General features: G+C 45.9%; 1 protein-coding gene across 2 annotated transcripts in view; it reads left to right on the top strand.

The window, feature by feature from the left end:
- Positions 1-22,596, top strand: part of LUZP1 (leucine zipper protein 1) — a 70,846-nt gene extending 48,250 nt beyond the window's left edge. For both annotated transcript variants that reach the window (XM_082231522.1, XM_082231523.1), the window contains exons 2-4: positions 3,236-6,517; positions 16,709-16,907; positions 18,243-22,596. In XM_082231522.1, coding sequence (XP_082087648.1) covers positions 3,356-6,517; positions 16,709-16,891 — 3,345 coding nt within the window. In that variant the 5' untranslated portion in view covers positions 3,236-3,355 and the 3' untranslated portion in view covers positions 16,892-16,907; positions 18,243-22,596. The remainder of the gene's footprint in view (positions 1-3,235; positions 6,518-16,708; positions 16,908-18,242) is intronic.

The raw sequence follows: 22,596 nt of genomic DNA, 5'->3' as shown, positions 1-22,596 counted from the left end.
ACAGCCCAGACAGCAATGGACTTGTGACAGGCTCCTACTAAAATCACAGGTGCCAGCCATCATTACCCATGTTTCTTAAGATAAACACAGTAATTGCTCTCAATGATTTTGAGTAGTCATACGGCTTAAAGACAAGGAACTCTGTGAATAACAACAAATAGCCATTTGCGCCACAAGATTGCTCATTGGGATAGCATCACTTGGCTCTTTGGCAACTGAAGGCAAAATGTTGCAAGGCTATCTCAGCAGGGCTAATCAGACCACAAGGCTAGCCATGGCCCCTTTTATTATGTAGGAATGAATGGGGATTTGCTGCAGAGGACTAGTCCTGGTAGATCCCTCTGGGATAGCTGTGTGAAGGAGCGTTCAGTCAAGAAGCACATTAGGAGTAAAGGTCCTTGCAGTTACATTCCCCATGGTGTCTGTTAAGTGCTGAGTCCTTCTAGGTCACATTTGAAAGTCATTCTTTCCCATGTAGTTTCTGCACCGTCTGTGAGATGGAGAAGATGTTAGTTGACCCAGTGTATGGTCTTTGTATTGAGCTTTGTTTTGAACCAATGGCTTCAAGTTCGAAGAAAGGAGATTCAGAAAAAAACTTTCTGACAGTAAGAGCTGTTCGGCAGTGGAACAGACTCCCACGAGAGGCGGTGGACTCTCCTTGGAAGTTTTTAAGCAGAGGTTGGGTGGCCATCTGTCATGGGTGCTTTAGCTGAGTTTCCTGCATTTCAGGGGGTTGGACTAGATGACCCTTGGAGTCCCTTCCAACTCTACAGTTTCATGATTCTATGAACTTGTTAAGGGAAATTCCTTCCTTTCTGGTCTTGCTGGATCTGCCTGTAGCTTTTGGTACCATAGACCGTGATCTTCTGTTGCGTTGCCTTCTACATTTGACAAGTGTTTAGGGGAACGCCTTCCAAATGATTTGCTTTAGCAGTTCAACCGAACTATCCAATTTATTTCATCTGTCAATGTACATTGATAGGAGGGTGATCAATATATAGTGCTACACTGATGAGACCTCACTCTAAATATATTTTGAGTTTGCTTTGGGACTGTTCATGTGTAAAGTGACCCATAAATGAAACAGTTAAAAATAACAGAACATTCAGGATCAAGTTACAGGGTTGTTTTACAGCTGATAGTGAGTGCACAATCTGTGTACATTGGTACCTCTGGTTACGAACTTAATTAGTTCCGGAGGTCCGTTCGTAACCAGAAAACGCTCGTAACATGAGGTACGCTTTCGCTAATGGCGCCTGCCGCACTGCCGGAGCGCGACTTCCGCTTGCATCCCGGGGCAAAGTTCGCAACAAGGGGCATCTACTTCCGGGTTAGTGGAGGGCGTAACCCAAAGCATTCGTAAGGAGTATGGTACATAACATGATGTACCACTGTACACAAATAGTTGAAATGCACAAATGAACAAGCTACACTCTATCACACAACGACTTGAACATGTACAGAGACAGCTTGTACCTGGGTTCAGTGTAATGTGTGAACAAGCTTTATCTTTGTCCTGAACCAGGGTCTGAATGTCATGTTCAAATGGCTGAGGGTGAATAAGTTAAAATTGAACCTAGACAAGCTAGAGGTGGGGATAGTTGAGAAATAGCCTTAGTCTGGAGGGGATCAGCCTACCGGTGACCAGTACAGTTTTTGTGATCCTTGGTTTTCACGTTAAGAGCTGTTGCCAGGAGGTGTGTGTCCCCCCCCCCCATCTTGGGCTAATTAGGAGGCCATTTTATGGCAAGGCGAGACCTTGCTATGTGCCAATCCATGCTTCTGAAACTTTGAGCCTTGATTACTGCAGTTGGTTTCACATGGGGCTACCCATGAAGATGACTTGGAAGTTTCAGCTGTCACAGAAGACTGCTGCACACCTTCTGACATACGGACATAGGGAGTTGTCTTCTGCCAAGTTGGACTATCAAAGACCACTGTTCGTTTCTGTAATGATATGCACCTCTAGCACATTCCCCATGTTCCTAAAACTAAAAAGGAACCTTTCCCAATAGGCAAATTGCTCCAACCCCTTTCTCGTTTCCTCCAGGCCCCCTTTTTGCACCTTCCTCAGCCCCCAGGTACTGAGTGACGGGCAGAGAAGAGGAAATTCCCGACCCTTTTGGGAGAAGAACAGCAGCTCCCCTTTGAAAAACTGTAGAACTGCATTATAACCTTGTGACTCACACCTGAGGTGGGAATTGGGACAGAGACTTCTGCCCTTGCAAACAGATGGCATCAGGATACCGTTGGAAAGGAAGGTTGCTGCCAGATAAAAGGAGGATACAGGAGTATATTTTTGGCTTGCTCGTATATGTTGTGTCATCATAAAATTGGGCATTCCCTTCTCCCCCCACCTTTGTCACTTTTGTGGGGGCTTTCTCTGTTGTTTTCCTCCTTCCCCTTGGCATAACGGGACTCATTAATCAGAGCTGAGAATGTTGCATCCCTTTGCAAATACATAGCCCACCCCACCCCTTCAAGGCTGAGTTGGGGAGGCGAGGGGCTGCATTATATCTTTAAATTCTGGACATGGAACACTGCCTATGCCTTCTGCTCAAAGTGGCAACTTCAGGAAAAGAGCGTGGCCTGCTTTCGCAGAGGCCGCAGGTGGCCAAGTTGCTGCTAAATGACCTTCTGCCTGCGGGATGTGAGTCATTTCTAAACAGGCTTCGCAGAAAGGGGCCGCAATGGCCTTTAATGCGCCTCATGACAGTCTTCTCTTGTGAGGATAAACACATAAGGGATGGCTGCTTCTGCATCGCCCTTGTTCAGCATCCTTGGTGACAATATAGCAAACCTTGAATCATAGAATTGCTGGTTTAGAAGGGACCCTGAGGATCTTGTCTAAGCCCCTGCAATGCAGGAATATGCCGCTTACAGGGATCAAACCTGTGACCTTGGCATTATCAGCACCACGCTCTAACCAACTGAGCTATCCAGGCTCGTCGGGACCTGTTCTGCATGTGCGACAGAAAACTGTTACTTAGCTTGGCATTGTCTACACACTGACCGGCAGCAGTTTTTGGGGGGGGGGTGTACATTAGTCTTTCCCAGTCCTGCCTCGAAATGGCAGGGACTGGACGTGGGTCCTTTTGCATGCAAAGCTTGGGTTCTGCCACTGTGCAAGAGCCCTTCCTCTACCAATCAGATCAATTTGAATCACAGCTCTTGAAAAGAAAAGCAGTTAGAAATATCCTTTCCATTATACTTACCACCTGCTTTCTCTTTCCAGGTGCTGGTCATCATCCCAAGGAACTTAATGAAACAAGTAGAAGAATAAAGAGCTATAAAAATCCATTTCCTCGCTCCCATTTGGAAAAAAAAAAACTGAAAGCAGAGGGGTAGAACAAACATGGCGGACTATTCAGCTTATAAAGAGACGTCGAATCGTCACTTACGTTTCAAGCTCCAGAGTCTCGGCCGCCGTCTCGATGAATTAGAGGAAGCGACGAAAAACCTCCAGAAAGCTGAGGATGAGTTGCTGGACTTGCAGGACAAAGTTATCCAGGCAGAAGGCAGCAACTCGAGCATGCTGGCCGATGTGGAAGTTTTGCGCAAAAGAGTCTTGAAAATTGAAGGGAAGGATGAGGAGATCAGGAAAGCGGAAGAGCTTTGCCAGCTGATGAAGGAGAAACTGGAGGAGGAGGAAAGTCTCACTCGGGAGCTGAAATCCGAAATCGAGCGTCTTCAGAAGCGAATGGCAGAGCTGGAGAAACTGGAGGAAGCTTTTGGCAGAAGTAAGAATGACTGTACTCAGCTCTGCCTCAGCCTCAACGAGGAGAAAAACTTGACGAAGAAAATCTCGACGGAACTGGAAGTTCTTAGGGCAAAAGTGAAAGAACTTGAGCAATCTGAAGACAGGCTGGATAAAACTGAGCAGAGCTTAGTGAGTGAACTGGAAAAGCTTAAGTCGCTAGCTCTCACGTTCGTTAACGAAAAGAAACACTTCACTGAGAAGGAGAAGCAGAATGAGAAAATAATACAAGAGCTGACACAAAAGCTTGAGCAAAATAATAAACTGAACCGGGCAGATCAAACGCGAAACACATCTAACCTGCTGGAAAGATCATCCAATAGTATTCTGGACAGAAATGACCTGAGGATTGAAGTTGACTTGACAACTTCGGCGCTGTCCTCAAAGGAAACGAGGAGAAAAGGGAGTTTGGAATACCTGAAGCTTGTGGAAAACGAAACTCGGAATAAATCAGAAAATCAGAAGAATAAGAATCAAGAAGACAACAAAGTGAAGGACCTCAACCAAGAAATTGAGAAGCTAAAGACTCAAATCAAACACTTTGAGTCTTTAGAAGAGGAGCTCAAAACCCTGAGAGCAAAGAATAATGACCTGCATGACAGCTACTTGAGCGAGCAAAACAAAAACAAGCTCCTCATAGGCCAACTTGAAGAAATAAAAGCGCAGATGAAGAAGCAGAAAGAGCTGGAGAACGGTGAGGCAGAAACAGAGGAAATTAACTTACCTAGCCGAGTGAAGCACGACAGACCCAAACACAGAGCTGTCACAGCGGAGTCAGCTATTTCTAAGCATAAGTCTCGGGAACTTTCTCCTCAGCACAGGCGGGAGAGAATACGCAACCGAGAATTCTCATTTAATAGCGAGAGCCAAGGCGGCAAGAGGGTCACAAGCCCTAACCTGAATAGCAGGAGAGCAGCCAAAGCATCGAGCACATCAGCGTTATTGGACACCTTAGCAACCGATGCTAAACGGACAGAAGACAAATCCACGCTGGGCACGCACTTTTCCTCGCAGAAAGACAGTGGAAACCCACCAGCGGAAGTAAAGAAATCTAGAGAGCAGCCATCTGTGCTTAGTCGTTACCCACCTGCAGCACAGGAGCACAAGTCTTGGAAAGCCTCTTCGAAACCCAAGAACGAGAGTGCGTTGAGGAGCAAAGCGGAAAAAATCTCCCAATCACCAAACGACGCTCATCACTGTAAGTCTGACGAACTTGAAGAGAAGCCCAGCAAAACAGAAACCTCCACATTGCCTTCTGAAAAGGGAATTAAGACGCACATTGCAGAGCAACCCGCTCTTTCGACAGAGACTCGCATCTCAAAAACACACCGCGGGGCCTCCAATGGAGCTGCTTTGTCCTATAGGAATTACCTCTCTACGGAAACGTTAGCTGCTGAACCTACCACCTCAAAGATGGAAACCGCTTTGGTCTCATCTCGCAGGCAGCACTTGGAAGAGAGCTCTCCGAAGGCAGTCAACTCCCAGGAAAGAGACCCTCCGCACGAAATGGTAAAGCCCTCACCTTTAGCAAAATCTTGGCTCATTTCAAGAAGTCAGGAAGATCTCTTGCAGAGTCCCTCAGATCCTCAGAAGGAAGAAATGGATCAGGCCGCCGCCTCAGCCACAAACTCTAACAATGGGGGCCTAAAACCCACTTCTGCAAGGGCCAGAGCTATCAACACCAACAGCCATGAAAAATTTAGCACCAGTGAAGAGACAAGTAAAATGGCAACCGCTTCTGCTATTGCTGACATAGGGCTGAAAAGGGAACCTGCATCTAGAGAGTTCGCGAGCTCCAAGAGGGGTATTCGAACATCTCCTTTTGAAAACGATAAAAGTACTAGCAGCGAGGAAGAGCTCAGCAGGTCCTCCCGGGCTTCTTCAGCCACTGCCCTTACAGGGACGAAATCGAGAAGGCAGTTCAGTCCCAGAGAAGCACTGAGGTCTAAAGCCGTCATCAAGCCTGCAATTGTGGAAAAGGACGTGAAGGAAATCATGGGTGGCACAGGGCCAGAAGCCAGCTCTGAAAAGCAGCAGCCTGTCTTTAAGACGGTGTCGCACAAAATGACGAGCAGCATCACCATTTACCCATCTGAGCCTGTGACTCAAAGGACCAGCGTGAGCGATGCCACAAAAGAGCAGCAGCACATATCTGCCAGCAACATCCGAGTGCTTCCGAACGAGCTTTCACCGGGGACAAGCGCAACCAGCACACCTTACGAGATACCGATTAACAAGAGCAATATAACCCTGAAGTTACCCGAGGCTGAGAAGAACGGGGACCCTGCTCCTAGGAGCAGGGTGGAAACGGTCGTCTCGAAAAGCAGCATCACGATAAAACCTTCTGAATTCGGCGAGAAGAACAGCGAGCCGCCCATGGAGACAATCAACTGGAAGAGCCACGGGGCTTCAGAGGCCAACTCACCCGACACCAAACACGTCACGGTGAGAAGTGCGTGGCGAACGCGACGGGGCTTGCAATCTTCGGAGGACTCTGCGACGAAGGCGGTTGCAAATGCAACCCCTCGAAATCCATATAGGTCATCTACGGACCCCCACAAACCAGAAGGGACTAGTGCACGCATATATGCAATTGAGCAGAATTCCAGAAGGGCCAGCGCTGGTATAAACTCTTGGAATGCTCTGGAATTAGACTCTAGAAGGACCAAAAGTAGCTTAACTGCATCCGAGATGCTTGGCCAGAAGAGCAGCATTAGTGATCCTGCGACTGCTTCCCCTTGGAGCTGCACAGTATTACCGGTAAGTGTGCTCCGAACTTTTACTGTAAAACTTTTGCATTCCTAAATCAAGACAGGTGGGGAAATATCTTTTTAAAAAAAAATCAAGGGGAAGATGAAACATTTTTGAGGGCATGGGCTACACTTGCTAGGAAAGTCGGAATCTGTCTCAGTCTTGGCCTCCCCACCTCCCTCGATATGTAATAATACAATAATAACATTGGCATATTTTATGTATGTGTTTATTTGTATAATATATTTGCCTTTTGCAGCTTCATAGAAGGCCGCTTGCAGAGTTCTTTTTATATTATAAAAACGGTCAAATAGTAAAATATAAAATACAGTGGTACCTCAAGTTAAGTACCGTAAATTTCGCTCCAAAACACGCACTTTTTTGCTCCGAGAAAGTAAGGGAAAATGCCTGTGCGTGTTAAGGAGCGAATGCACGGATCAGAGCCATGGCTGCCGTCAGTCAGGCAAAGCGGGAGCCACTTACACGCTCTACGAGGCTCTCACTTTGCTTTCTTTAAAGCGACCTGGAGCCAGGAAGGAGGGAGGGAAGGAGAGCCATAGCAGCAAAGCCGGCAGCAGCCGCTTACACGGGAGGAGGGACAGACGCTAGCAAAGGTCTGCGCGCTCTCTAAACAGAGCAATGAGGCTGCAGAGAGACGGCAGGAAAGATAAAATTTAAGCAACCAGCAGCAAAATAAAACCAACCTCGAGCTCTGAGCCAGCGCAGTGAAAACCAGGAAGTAAAAAAAAAGGCTGGGGAGGGCATGAGGGAGAGGGGAAAACTTCGCAAATCCCCGTGTCTCAGCTGATCGGCTGGGATGGAGCAGCTTGTTTTCAGGCAGGATAGATTTGAGCATTGTCTGGGTCCTAGTGCCCCTACCGCTTTTTTGTGCTCCATTCTATTGCTGCTGGTGGCTGCTTATCGTTCAGGCTGCAAGGAGGAGCGCTTTTTACACAGCTAATGGCGAATCCCCTGCAATCCAAGTCCTCCTCACTTGCTCAAATCTATTCCGCCTCAAAACAAGGAGCGGAAGGAAAAGGCTGCAAACTGTTACATGGAAAAAAAACACAGGCACAGGGCAAATACCTTAAGTATACCTTTAAAGCAACAGTGCTCTTTCCCTCCCTCCCTCCTCCCCGCGGAAAAGCTCCTTGTCCCTTGAGTTCTTTTCCTTCCCTCCCCACTTAAAACGTGGTTATAAAGCACGGATCCACATGGATCCTCAGGATTTTTGCATTGGGCTACCCCAAACTCACTGTCAGATCACATGTCTGTGGCCACAGCATGAACCATAAAAATCATACATCCACTGTTTCATTTAGAATATTTTTTCCTTGTTTTCCTCCTCTAAAAACTACATGCGTGTTATGGTCAGATGCGTGTTATAGAGCGAAAAATACGGTACTTAATTTGTTCCGGAGGTCTGTACTTAACCTGAAACTGTTTTTAACCTGAAGCACCACTTTAGCTAATGGGGCCTCCTGCTGCCGCCGCGCCACCGGAGCCTGATTTCTGTTCTTATCCTGAAGCAAAGTTCTTAACCTTAAGCACTGTTTCTGTCTGTAACCTGAAGCGTATGTAACCCGAGGTACCACTGTACATGACCTTGGGCAGGGCTCCGCAAATCTTGACTTGGCTTATGAGCCAGCTGTCACTTGTGTTTGTCGTAATTTTCCTTCCCTGCATTATTTGGCATCGGGGAGACGGGGGCTTTTCTCATTTCCGTGGGATATGGGAGATGAAAGAAATAGAGGGAGTTGCTCCCACTGCTCGGAAGGGAGCCCTGTTGTTCCTTTCTTGCGCAAAAAAAAAAATCCAGTGGAAAGGAAACTTCTTGGGTTTGCCTGGTTCTCAAAAGACAACAAAGTGTGTGTAAGGCAAGCCTGTTTGGCTACAGAATTCTGTAAATGGGTTGCCACGTCTGAAAAAGGCCCCCTGCCCTGTCACTACCCACCTTACCTCACCCCAAACAGCAGAGTCACCCAGATTCTAATAAACACCAAATATGTATTTAAGTACCAGCAACCCATACCTCTTCATTGGATCAGGTGCTGTACTGACCTGTCCCCATCCCTTAGCTAAGCACAGGCTTCCTCAGCCTTGGCCCTCCATATGTTTTGGGCCTACAACTCCCATGATCCCTAGCTAGCAGGACCAGTGGTCAGGGATGATGGGAATGGTAGTCTCAGAACATCTGGAGGGCCGAGTTTGAGGAAGCCTGGCTAAGCACAAACCCAGGATGTCATCATCGATGGCCAAGTGAGAGAGACTGTGGCCACAGTTTTGTACCAATTCACCTGAGACTAAGCTTCAGTGAATTCTTGTGAGATTTTCTTCTGCATAGACATTTATAGAACTGTACTCTTAACATGTCTGACCTGTTGGGGCACGGTCCTTGGGGAACTTTCCAGCATAATCCATGCTAATGAGAGAGAGAGAGAGAGAGAGATGGGTGCACTTTTAAATAATTCTTACTATTTCACAGAGTTTCACATTTATTTGATGAACTGAAATGAGTTGTTTTCTTCATCATACAGTGATTGTGCTCTGTGGAGGAGGTGGGGAATGAGCTCTACTCAGATTGTTTATCTCAGGCACCAAAATACCCCAGGCCCTCCCTATCCAGTCAGTTGCTTTATATTCTCTGTGTGCAGTTCATTGGGGATGTGGTATCAGCGTAGCATCTAATCTAGTGGAGAGATTCTTGTCGATATTTAGATAACTAATTGGCGCTTGAGTTCTAGTGTTAGGAGGGAGCAAAGTAAACTCTCCTCTGCCCACTTTCTCCACAGTATGCATAATTTTTATAAAATTCTATCGTGTCACCTCTTGCTTGCCTTTCCTCTATATCAGCCTTTCTCAAGCTGTGGGTCCCCAGATGTTGTTGAACTACAACTCCCATCACCCCTAGCTAGCAAGGGCAGAGCTCAGGGATGATGGGAGTTGCAGTCCAACAACATCTGGGGACCCACAGGTTGAGAACCGCTGCTAAATGGGGAAAAAACCCCTCGCCCAAATGCATAGGAGCATAGAATCTTAGACCCAATGGTCATCTTTTTTTTTTAATGATATTTATTGAAAAAAGAATTTTTTTAAAATTACAAAAGAATAAAAAGACAAAATTACAAAGAAAAAAGACAAAAATAGAAAAAGAAAAAGAAAAAATAAGACCATCATTTTCAAATTCTCCAATTTCATTACCTTCTTTCCATGACCTCCTCCTCCTCCCATCTCTTGTATCTTGATTAATAATTGTCACAGCAAATCCTTTCCATAATTCATAGTATTCTGTCATTGCATTACCTTACTCTATTTTCATCTTATCTTATAAAAAACCTTAAAACTTAAGTCTTATTTTTACCAGCTTCTCATAACCATAACCTTTTTACTTGATTCTTTAAACATTTTTACAAGAGCCAAGTAATTTCATTTCAACATTTTTCCAACATTTATAAAACATTTCTGATGATAAAAAAAGAGAAAATAAAAACAATCCAATCTTCTTCCAGCGTCCCCTCCCCCCAGTCCCAGGATTGTCAGTCCTTTTTTTTTATCCCATTAGTCTGGCACATTAACCTGGTGATCTTATATCCGAGGCCTTCAAATCTCTTCCATGTCCCTTTCGCAGCTCCTCTTCATATTTTCCTTTCACTCGTGGGAACTCCAGCTTGGTAGTGTTTTTGACCCAGACCCAATGGTCATCTAGTCCAACCCCTGCACTGCAGGAAACTCAGCTAAAGCATCTCTGACAGATGGCCATCCAACCTCTGTTTAAAAACCTCCAAGGAAGGAGAGTCTACCACCTCTCGTGGGAGTCTGTTCCCCTGCCAAACAGCTCTTCCCATCAGAAATTTCCCCCCGAATGTTTAGTCAGAATCTCCTTTCTTGCAACCTGAAGCCATTGGTTCAAGTCCTACCCTCCAGAGCAGGAGAAAACAAGCATGCTCCCTCCTCCATATGGCAGTCCTTAATATATTTGAAGATGACTATCATATCTCCTCCTAGTCTCCTCTTCTCCGGGCTAAACATACCCAGCTCCTTCAACCGTTCCTCATAAGGCATGGTTTCCAGACCCTTGGTCATCTTGGTTGCCCTCGTCTGCACACGTTGCAGCTTGTCAACATCCTTCTTCAATTGTGGTGCCTAGAACTGGACACAGTATTCCAGGTGTGGTCTGACCAAGGCAGAATAGAGTGGGACTCTTACTTCTTTTGATCTGGACACTATACTTCTGTTGATGCAGCCCAGAAGAGTTGCTCCATCCCCTTGATAATTCTAGTTGCTCTTTCCTGAACCTTTTCCAACTCTAAATATATCCTTTTTGAGGCGAGGCGATCAGAATGGTATTCAAAATGTAGACTTTTATTCATATAGGCTTTCTTGCTTCAGCCAGGTAGACCCAAGGGGAGCCTTGCTTCAGCAGTGGTGGCAGTGCAGTCCCAAGGCCCTGTAATCACGTGATCTCCCATCATGTGACTAATGTGTGAAGGCAGGCTTGTCTTAACCAGCCCAAAGTGTGCCTAGGTTTCACTGAAATCAATGGGCCTTGGGGTTATAAGTTTAATTGAAGAAGAAAAGAATGAAAAAAAAACACCCCACCACTGGGCACAGAATAACGACCGGCTGTTTGTTGGGTGTTCACACAAAACTGGGGGTGTGTTTGTGTGTGGAATGGAGTTTCCTGGAAGAGGGCGTAACTGTACAGAGCATTCCAGACTGCAGCACTTCCCATCCCATCTGTTAAAAATAAATTATGTAGGCAGTATTTACAGTGCTAATAGGAACCATGTCAGTGAGAAATGAAATTTTAAACCCTTCTTACACTTTTGGCACCTTAAATTTAGAATGCAGCAAGGCAGGAAGCACTTATTCCACCCAAATCAGCTCTGCTGCCTCTCTGTGCTCTTTTACACCTGCGCTATAAATATCCTGTGACTCTCCTAGGCAGTTCCTTCCATTGCCCCAATACTGTCACAGGTAGGAGATATATATCGTTTCTCAGACTTAAACACCTGCTGACAGTGGAAATGAAAAACAACCACAGTGACACCTCATATATACATAATGCATGGACAAAAAAAAAAGTGCACACAAATATAAATGCATTAAGGATACACTGATACAAAAGTAAATGTATTTCAAAATCATTAGCAAATACAGTGTAACAAGAGTCTTAATCGCCCGGCTTACAAGGGCGTTATCTGCGGATTAATCAACGATAGGAAAATGGGTCTAACGACAGTGCATTATATAGCTCGACAGGAAACTGATCAATCTCAGAACAGCTTGAATCATGAGCATAAAGCGCAATCAGCATTGGCTACTGAAGGATTTCATTTACCATATTGGCCTGAATATAAGCCTCACTTTTCCCTCAAATTCCAACACTGAAAAGTTAAAGTGTGGCTTCTTTCACAACCTTACGGGTATTTTTTATTTTTTTCTCCCCCCCCCCTCCAATTTTAAAGGTGCGGCTTACATTCGGGAGCAGCTTATATTCGGGCCAATACGGTATTTCATTTATAGCTTTCCTTTCTTTCTGCCACGGATGCTTGTGTTGAGATTCCTGCACTGCAGGGAGCTGAACTAGATTACCCTTAGGGTCCCTTCCAACGCCACGATTCTGTGATCCACGATTCTGTGATCCACGGCGGTCTTTCATCCAGACCCAGCCCTGCTTAGCACCAGCGAAGTTGCTGCATCGTATCCAATAATAATAATAATAATAATAATAATAATAATAATAATAATAATAATAATATCTTTATTGTCATTGCCCCCTTTGGGGACAATGAAATTACTTGACTGCTCCATAAAAACACTAATTAAATAATACAGTATAATACATCAAGGGAGATTAGATGACTTTCAAAGTCCGGGCTTCCCATTCAGGGCCGAGATCGCTCTGGAGAAGAAGCTGTTCTTAAGACGGCTCGTTCTTGTCTTCATCGTCCTGTATCTCCGTCCTGACGGCAAGAGCTCGAAGAGACAGTGACCAGGATGCGATGGATCTTTTACTATGTCCAGTGCCTTCCTATGGCACCTTGTGGCATAAATCTGCTCTAAGGTGGAGAGTGGGCAGCCAACAATGCTCTCTGCTGCCTTAACAACCCTGCACAACCCCATCCTGTCCTGGGTAGTACAGCTTCCGTACCAGAGTCATGCCCTGGGATTTATTTGTTGAGTTTTATCACTTTTTAAGAAATTTGTATCTTAGGAGCTGCAGAAGACACTGAGATATGCCAAAAGTTTTTTTGGAAGATCTTAAGAAGCAGGGGAATCTCTTGCTGACTCCCTTGTTAGGAAATATCCCTTTTCCCTTCACAAAGCTACAATTTTCAGTGTGGTTTAACAGTCCCTCTTCCCAGGGAACTCTGGGAATTGTAGCTCTATGAGGGAGGGGAATAGAGGTCTCCTAAGAACACAGGTGGCACTGTGGGTTAAACCACAGAGCCTAGGGCTTGCCAATCAGAAGGTTGGCGGTTCAAATCCCCATGACGGGGTGAGCTCCCGTTGCTCGGTCCCTGCTCCTGCCAACCTAGCAGTTTGAAAGCACGTCAAAGTGCAAGTAGATAAATAGGTACCACTCCGGCGGGAAGGTAAACGTAATTTCCGTGCACTGCTCTGGTTTGCCAGAAGCAGATTAGTCATGCTGGCCACATGATCCGGAAGCTGTACGCCGGCTCCCTCAGCCAATAAAGCAAGATGAGCACCGCAACCCCAGAGTCGTCCGCGACTGGACCTAATGGTCAGGGGTCCCTTTACCTTTTAAGAACCCCCTCCATCCTAAACAAACTACAGCTCTCAAGATGCTTTGGTGGAAATCATGACCTTTTAAAGTACTGTCACAGGTAGCGCAGAGTACTAAGACCAGGCAGCTTGACAAATCACATTCCAGTGAAATAGTTTGATTGTAATCAAAAGGCCGCGTAGTTCCACTCACTCCTATGCCATTTCCCTAAACAAAAGCTTTTAGCAGAGGAGCCATAGCTCAGTGGTAGAACACATGCTTTGCATGCAGAAGGTCCCGGGTTCAGTCCCCAGCACCTCCAGGTACTGCTGAGAATGTCCGCTTCCCCTAAAAACCTGGGGATACTGGCCTGAATCAGTATCAGGCAGCTTCCTGTGTTCGTAAGTGACGATCTCTTGTTTCACAGCTGTCTCTTGAACACTTGGAAGATGAGAATCAAATCCTGTTGATTTTGCCCACCTGTGTGCGTGTGTGCAGGAAAAATTGGAAATGGGAAAGCCCTGACATTAGGGAGGGTCTTCCCTTTCTGGTGATAGCCATTTGTTCAAATAATATAATCAGCGAAACATTCATAACATTTCAGGTAGAGGGAAGACTTAGCAGACCTCAAGCGCACAGCCTTCCGAATGCTCGAGGAAGCAGAAGGCAACAATTAAAAGTGCGTGCGTGCATGCACTTTTTGTTTTAAAGGACATGTGATTCTGAGGGACGCATACGGAATGATTTTTGAACGTTTCTGGGTTTGGCTACTGCCCCTACTTGAATAATACCAGCTTGAAATTAAAGCTCGGCCTTGTGCTGTAGTTCCCTCTGCTGGTGGTAGCCTGCAAGTGCAGTATTATTATTATTATTATTTTTAAACACACACGCCAATGAAGTCCCATTTGGATTACTGCAGTGCGCTCTACATGAGGCTGCCTTTGAAGGTGATTTGGAAACTACAGCTAATCCAGAATGTGGCTGCTAGACAGGTGACTGGGAGTGGCTGCTGGAACCATCTAACACCAGTGCTACAAGATCTACATTGGCTCCCAGTACATTTCCGAGCTCAATTCAAAGTGCTGGTGCTGACCTTTAAAGCCCTAAATGGCTTTGGGCCAGTATACCTGAAGGTGCATCTCTACCTCCATCATTCAGCCTGGGCACTAGCTTTGAGGGCCTTCTGGCAGTTCTGTCTTTTGTGAGAAGCGAAATTGCAGGGAAATTTTGCTTGTTGTTACCCACCCTGCAGAATGCCCTCCTGGCAGATGTCAAAAGTGCAGTCCCCTCCTGAGAAAAAGATTGCTGCCCCTTTTGAACTTATGGAGGCAGCCACCTTTCCCCCTCAATACAATGCCCCTAAAAGGTACTGTACATCTTTTTCTCCTTATGATACCCCAGGAGGGGGCCTGCCTAATATGATGTGCGGTTGCTTCCTAGAGCATTGTGTTTATTTTTTTTATAAAAATTTTATTAGGGTTTTCAGAATTTTTTTTAGACAAACACAAAAACATAAACAACCACATACAGACACAACACACAAATAACAAGTATAATTTTAAATCCTTAATTTCTTAACCACTTTCCCAGACTTCCCCCACCTCCCCTTCTTGCATCCCTATTCCAATAATTAACTCAGCAAGTTCTTATCCCCAAATTATCCCTTATTAACATTTTACTTAGATCATCTTAATTAACCGAATTTAGACTTCTAAACCTCATTTTAATACATAACATTTACCCCTTTTTCTAAGGTCGACCCAAGTTCCCTTTCACGAGTTTCCCAATTTTTATAATTATTACCAAGCAACCTATCCAATAAAAACATATAATTATACCCCTTTAGATTCCAAAATTTCAAAACTTTGGAAAATTTTGGCTTCCTAGAGCATTTTAAAAGGCATTTTCTGCATGTGGTGCTCCAAGGAAGTTGAAGATGATTTAGAAAAAAGAAAGAGAGGGAGGGAGGGAAATATTGGACCACCTAATAAATTGTAAGTTGTCAGACTGTTATGCCCAGAGTGGTTCATTGGTACGCTGGTTGGACTAGTGCCTGAGAGACTAGGGTTCAAATCCCCATGCGGCCATGAAACTGGCTGGGTGATTTGGGGCCAGTCACTACCTCCCAACCCAACCAGCCTCACAGGGTTCTGGTTGATTAAATGAGGTGAGGGGAGAAAAAAGTTTGCCACCTTCAGCACCTTGGAGAAAAAAGTGGGATATACACGCAACAACAACAGCAGCAACAACAACAACTTTAATTTATACCCCGCCCTCCCCAACCAAGACCAGGCTCAGGGCAGCTAACAACCGATAATAAAAACATGTTGATTAAAATACAATTTTTTAAAAAAGATTAAAATACAACATTAAAACATTAGGATGCAGCCTCTTCACAGGAGGAGAAAGGAAAAAGAAAGAGGGGGAGGGAATCAAACTGATTCTAAGCCAAAGGCCAGGCGGAACAACACTGTCTTACAGGCCCTGCGGAAAGAAATCAGATCCTGCAGGGCCCTGGTCTCATGAGACAGAGCGTTCCACCAGGCCGGAGCCAGTGTTGAGAATTATTATTATTATTATTATTATTATTATTATTATTATTATGTTTTGATCTTCCTATTTCTCTCCTATTTGCTGGCCCAGGACTTTGTGAGTGCTGCAGCAGTTCTTAACTTCCGTGTCTCAACATTGCATTTGCGCAGATAGGCATTTCTAAATCCACTGGAGGCAATGAGAGGAGGGCTGCTTACTGGCCACAGCTACCCTTCTTTGTTTCTTTTTCTTTTTAAGGCATTTTAGCAATTTTTCATCCAAGATCAACAAAAGAACAGTAAAGTACAATTGAACAAATGCAGATCTCATATCATTCTCCCCCCCCCCCCGGTGAATTAAGATACATGGCAGGTGGGGCTACAAAGCCAGTGTGCCAAATACAGAACAAGAAAAAGGGTGAACCAGTCATGCAAATGCACAGAGTCTCTCGCAAAGCCAGCATACAGAGCAGAGGGCTTCAGACCTTTGGAGGTGGAATTAATAAAAGTCAGAAATGGAAACTGCACATTTTCCAACGTGTCTGGTTTAGCTTGGCCTTTGGCCAGTCTCAAATTATGAGTAATTTCTCCATCAAAGCCAGACATCAAATACGGCTGGTACCAGTTTTCGGTGGAGGGGGCTGAGGATGTTTCTCACTTTCCCACTATTGATATCCTAGCTGCAAGGAGAAGAAAGGAAATGAGAGAGCCCTGTGGCTGACCGAAAGGGAAAGCAGGGCTGGAGAGGGAGACTTGGGGACTGTGTGGCTTATGTTTTTAGAAAGCTCACAGCCTTCCTACCAAGCCATGGAGTCGCGCTTTGGGGAGGGAAAACTCACCCTGGGGGGAAGTGAGAGGGCAGGGCTCTGTGTCTGGAAGCATCTCCTGCGGGGCTCCATCATATTAAAGCACCCAACCTTTTTCCCGGTTCTGGTACAGGAGGAAAACAAAGATTTTGTTCCCAGTTCCAGAAGAAAACCGTTTGGCTCCTCTGAGCAGCTTGCCCGGGCCGACACACCGAGGAAGAGGCCAGACGCCAGGCTGGAGGCGACACGCCAGCTGTCGGACAGCAAGGCCGAGGAGCGGAGGCGTTGGACCAAAGGCTGCTCAGAAGACAACTGAGCCTGCTGATGTTGAGGTATGTTTGTGTTGTTTTAAACAAGAGGTCCTTGTTCCCACTTTGTCATCTTATGGGTAGTGCCCATCTCAGCCATGTGCTTAAGTTGGACGGAGCAACGTGCAAATCACTTGCTTGAAAGCATCTGATCGAAGTCTCCCTGCATGTGCAAAAATGTCACAGGCTTTCCATGAATGGTGACGATAATGAATGATAATGTATTGCTCCATGTATGGCTTCATGCCGTACGATCTCAAGGTGGTTTGTGTAGGACAGAAGGTGTATAAAAATGGATTCCATTTCAGGAAACCAAGAACAAACTGACCACAACTTCAAATTACTGAAAACCTCCAACCACCCACACAAACATTAGCATAATCACCATCAAAACAGCTAGTAACAAAAACTAGCAAACCACCTAGAGGTAAATCTTAACCTACCACTGAAAAGAATTACAAGGTTGATGCCAGGTGGGCCTCCGGGGGAGAGCAATCCACAGTCAGAGGGGCCACTCCTGGCAAGACCCTCTTTCTTGGCAGCCTTCTGTACTTCTCCTGGAGTAGACATGAAGAGGAAGGCTCAGATAACATAAGGGTCCAAGAGGTTGATGCATATTGGGATCCCAATCTGTAAAAAGGCTTTGTAGTTTAGAACTGGAACTTTGAATTGGGTCTGCAAATGTATGCATTCTGTCTATGTATAACATTTACTGGGAGTAAAAAAAAGGGGGAGGAGGTAAAGGACCCCTGGACAGTTAAGTCCAGTCAAAGGCAACTATGGGGTTGCAGCGCTCCTCTCGCTTTCAGGCCGTGGGAGCCGTCGTTTGTCCACAGACAGCTTTTCAGGTCATGTGGCCAGCATGACTAAACCGCTTCTGGCGCAACAGAACACCATGATGGAAACCAGAGTGCATGGAAACACCGTTTATCTTCCCACCTATTTATCTACTTGCACTGGTGTGCTTTCAAACTGCCAGGTTGGCAGGAGCTGGGACAGAGCAATGGGAGCTCACCCTGTCGAGGGATTTGAACCGCTGACCTTCTGATCAGCAAGCCCAAGAGGCTCAGTGGTATAGACCACAGTACCACCCACGACCCATATTTACTGGGAGTCACAAGTGTGGAGAGTGCTGTTGTGTTCAGGTCCTGCTTCCAGGTTTCCCTTCTGGTTGGCCATTGTGAAAACGACACTAGATGCACTAGATGGGGATTTGATCTGACCCTGCAGTACTCTTCTTCTGACGCCCGTAGGTGTGACTGCGCAGACGAGGAAGAGCAAAGCAGTAGTGATCTGTGAAAAAGAATTATTGTCTGATGGCTTAATGTGGTGACCTTTTCTTCTTCTCTCTCTTCCTAGGGTCTTTCCCCCTCCAGTTGCATGACCTCCAGAAGCTGAGCTTCATTCTTCATCCCTACACTGGTCTCTTCCCTGCAGCCAGTCCAACACAGGGACATGTACAGTGCCTGACTTTTAACCCCTTCAGTGCTCAAGGTCCTTTCTGCCCACTAGCCTTGGGTGGATTTTATTATTTTTTAAAAGGTGGCTTTGTGTTTTCCTTCTCCTCCCTGGAGGAGGCCGCAGACACTTCGCTCAGGGGAATCCCACTCTGAAATCTTATTGAGCTTGAATCAATGGTAACCTATGGCTGGTGAATGGCTCTGCATCTCTCTAGGAGGTACCCAATAACTTTGGATCAGGTTGGACAAACCTTTGAGGCGAACAGCCTTGACCTCTGCCATCTGCCGTGCTTTTTCCTGGAGAAGCAAGAGGTGTTTTTGTGTGTGCGGGTGGGTGTTGGTAACCACGGCAAGAAGCGAGAACTGCCCCAGACACACCTGCTTGCCGGATCTCAAGAGCCCAGAACGGCACGTTGAGAATTTCCATTCCTTGCCGGATTTTTGCTGTTCCATCTTCTGAAAGAAGTTTACATTGAAGCTGGTTTCCGTGTGCCGCAAGTACTCTCTGAGATGCCGCTCCGGAAAGGATGGTGCGGGGAGGGGAATGACGCAGTTCCAGGAACCCCACTCCAAGGCCATTGCTTCCCACCAGCCATAGCTCTCTTGCAGCATACCTGCACTGCAGTGGCTTGGCCATTTGCAAGTACTTCTGCCTGAGCCTGACACATAAGCAATAAGCATGACATCCAAGATTTTCACCCATCTCCCGCTCTGCAGGCCGGGTGCTGAGGAAGCAGCCCCTTCCCTCCCCAAACGCTTGAGTTCTTGCCTTCGCTTCCTTCCTCACCCGCAAGCCTCGCAGGATCCAAACTCTGGCTAGACTAAAATCAGGCGGAGCAAGAAACCTCGCCGACACCCCGAGCCCAATGTCATCCCAGCCAAAGGAGGCGGAGTGCTCCGTGGGGCCTTGCTTGCTTGGAAGAGCCTGTGGCGCATTACTTGAACTAACAGCCTGAGGCCTCAGTGTGGGCTGCACCACATCTCAGGACTGGGGCAGCCACTGGGCATTTGGCACAGCCTGCTCAGAGAAGTGGGGAGGAAGAGGCTCCTTTGTTCAGCACCTCAACATATCTTGGGGGGTGTGTGTTATTCCTTTATTTCTGCTACCTCACTCTTCACTTGCATGGGCAAAGGGACCAGCGGAGACTCATCCAGAGACACAGCGCTTGCGCTCTTCTGCACCCGAGTCAGCAGACAGAACGTTGGACCCCACCAGTGCCACGGCAGCTGCTCACCTTGGCCTAGTCTTCCCAGTCTTCCCCCATGCATTTGGCACATAAGGCTTAGATGCTGCTGTAAACGTAAGTGTTTTGTACCCACCTCCCCTGCCAGGCCTTTCTAGGTATCCATTTGGTGGCAGATTGGACAGCACTGTTCCCACAAGGAACAGTGCCCCCGCCACTCTCCAAGCAGAGGTAATCCATTCAGACTTAAGAAGGAGGCAGCTCAGTTTCACTCCCCGTGAAAATGAATTGGGAACAAAACAATGTTTTAAAAGTTAGATAGAGTTTAATGTGCATTAGCAATGCATCGCCACATGGGTTTGGTGCATGAAGTGCATTCATTCTGTCCGGAGTTCACACATGCACAGTTAGGTGAGGCCTATGACTGTTGAAAAGCCAAGAGCATCAGGCTAGGCTTCCAGGGTTTCAGATGGAAAACCTGGCTTAGGAAAAAAACACCCCAAATTCGCTACTTTGCCTTTTTTTAAAAACACACACACACACATTGTGAACCTTTAGAAATAACTGAGGTTTGCTGTGGTTCCTACTCTATCCTTTACCCGACAGTTTTTAATTCAGATAAGGTTTTAAAAAACGTATTTTAACTGATTCAGATGTGAGAGGCACAGAACGCGGACAATGGTGCCATTTTTCGGACCAAGTGGTTAAGTGTTCACAAGCTTCAGGAGGACCTTGAAGCATGAGTGTTCTAAGAATAAGTTTACATGCCCCTGGTTTTGGCTAGCAATGCTATAAAAGGCACCATTGTTCCGTACTGATTTCTCGCAGAGGTGGGCAGAAGGGTTTGCACCATCTTTTAAAAATAATTATTACCCGAACTGTGCTAACAAAAGTTAACTTCTGCAACTTGTATGCATCATTCACATTTTCACGTGCTCTCCTGCTGGTCAGTGGACTGGGGAAGGCACAGAAGCCAAACAATGAGATCATCTCAAGTATTGCCCATGCTCTTTCACGCATATTTTCAGTGTTGAGGTCTAGAACCTTGTGTTTCATGCTCCCGTCTCTTTGTGATGTAATCACAGCATATCTGTGGTCCCACTTTCATTCACCAATTACAGGCCTCTCACTGGGGGGCCAATTCACAGATTTTAGCTTGCTTCCATTGATGGGTAGTCTGTTTACATAAAGGTCTCAGCAATAACTGATCTGTAAGCAGCCATTTTGAACTGGCGCACCCCGTTATGCTCAGATGGTGCCTGTCTAGCGTTCAACGGGGGGCTGTGATTTAATCCAAAGTAGGATGGTGATTGTTTTTGCTAAAAAAAAAAATTAAAGCCATGACGTAGTTGATTCAAGAAAGCACTTTAGCACCTGAAAAGTTCGATTCAACGCTGATGTTGGATCTCAGCCTACTTGAAAATTAAAGCAAGCCACCAACCAACGGGGAGGGGGGTGTTGCTATCTGAGCCATTTGTTTGGCTGGGTCATAAATGCTTAGAATTTCCTGTGACGTGCACCAGCTCCAAGACCACTAGTTCATAAAGTGATAAAATAGCCCCTTACTGAAACTTATTTATATGAAAATAAGTTCCTCTTGGACTTGTTTGTCTGTAATTATACTTGGGAATGCAGCCTTAATGGACATTTCTCTTCCTCTGCATGATGAAATCGGAGCCATTTTCATTGTGCCTGTTCAAAGCAGTGACACTTTGAGGGCCCTTAGAACGCCTGCCTGATTTTCTGGTGCAAAAGAAGCCACACCATGCATACGACAACCCAGGTAATTTCCCCCCCTGTTGGAAAGCTGGCTTGTCCACATTCAACACTGCAAACTTCTCACAGGACCTGGAAAATGCTCCACCCCCTCTGAGCACTCCATTTACCATAAGAGCTAGAGATTATTCACTTGAATTTGAAACTATTTTCTGCATGACTAATGCGTTCACAAATTTAACCATACACGCACTGGCGCAAAAGATCGTTCTGAACGCTTTCTCTAGGACTGAGTGCTCAGGGTCAGAAAGCTAGGTATCTGGGTCCAAGTAAAAGTCGCCCAAGAATAAAGGGTTTGGGCATTTGAGCCATACACAGAAGGATGAGGGCAAGTGTCCCTTGTTCCTAGGCTGATAGCACCTCTGAAAGCTGCACTGATACCTTTCCCTTGCCAAGTGGACATAGCAAAGTCCTCTTCATCTTTGCTGGGGAAGAAATGACCCAGTGGCAGTCCAGATTTTTACAAAAAGGGAAAACTTAAAAGGAACCAGTTATCTGTGTCTTAGGCCTTTGTTCCCTAGATGGGGAGCCTTGTGAGCCCTCCAGCTAGAGTTTGACCACCATCCTGGGTGTGGCTGATGGGGAATTGCGAGTCAACTATTGCTGGAAGGCCACAGGTTCCACATTCCTAGAACATACTTGAGCAGCTGGGAAGAGGAAGAATACAAGTCCCCCCCCCCCCTTCAGATTAGATAGGAAGCTTTTATAACCGTAACACCTGGCCTTGCTTAACCAAGGAATCTGCCTCAGCTTCGGCAATAGGGCTTGATGGATGAGGTTGCTGCCTCCTTTCTGAAGGCACGTTATGGATCCCCCACCTACCCATAAAAGAGAAATGAATTTGCCCTGAGTTATTTTAGCTAGTTTATTGCTTCAGGGCAGAGGACACCCCCCCCCTTTTTATGTTTTTCAGGCCTGGGGTCTGTTGATAGTCTTACATTTCACTAAGCATAAGGAATGAATGTAAATATCCGTCACAGTATCGGTTGGGGGTTATTTTATTGATGGCCCCATAAAAAAAGGATGACAAAACCCTAAGGAGACCTTAACCCTGAGTGCAATAGGAGCTGATTGTATTATTGAACTAGCAGTGGTGAGTTCAGGAAACAAGAGACGGTTTGGCTCAAGTTGCACACTTTGAAAATAAACAACTGTAAAGTGTATTTGTAAATATTTGCCAGCATTTTGGCAAGTTAATTTTTGTTTTAACTGTAGCATATAAATACAGTAGGAATCCCCCAGGGACTTTCTAATGCTGAAAATTTGTGTGTAAAAAAACAAAACAAAAAACAA

This window comes from Podarcis vaucheri (genome assembly GCF_965113315.1).
Source record: "Podarcis vaucheri genome assembly, chromosome: 7".
Lineage (NCBI taxonomy): Eukaryota > Metazoa > Chordata > Lepidosauria > Squamata > Lacertidae > Podarcis > Podarcis vaucheri.
Note: the sequence above shows the minus strand (reverse complement) of the source record. Positions and strands in the feature narration are given on the sequence as shown.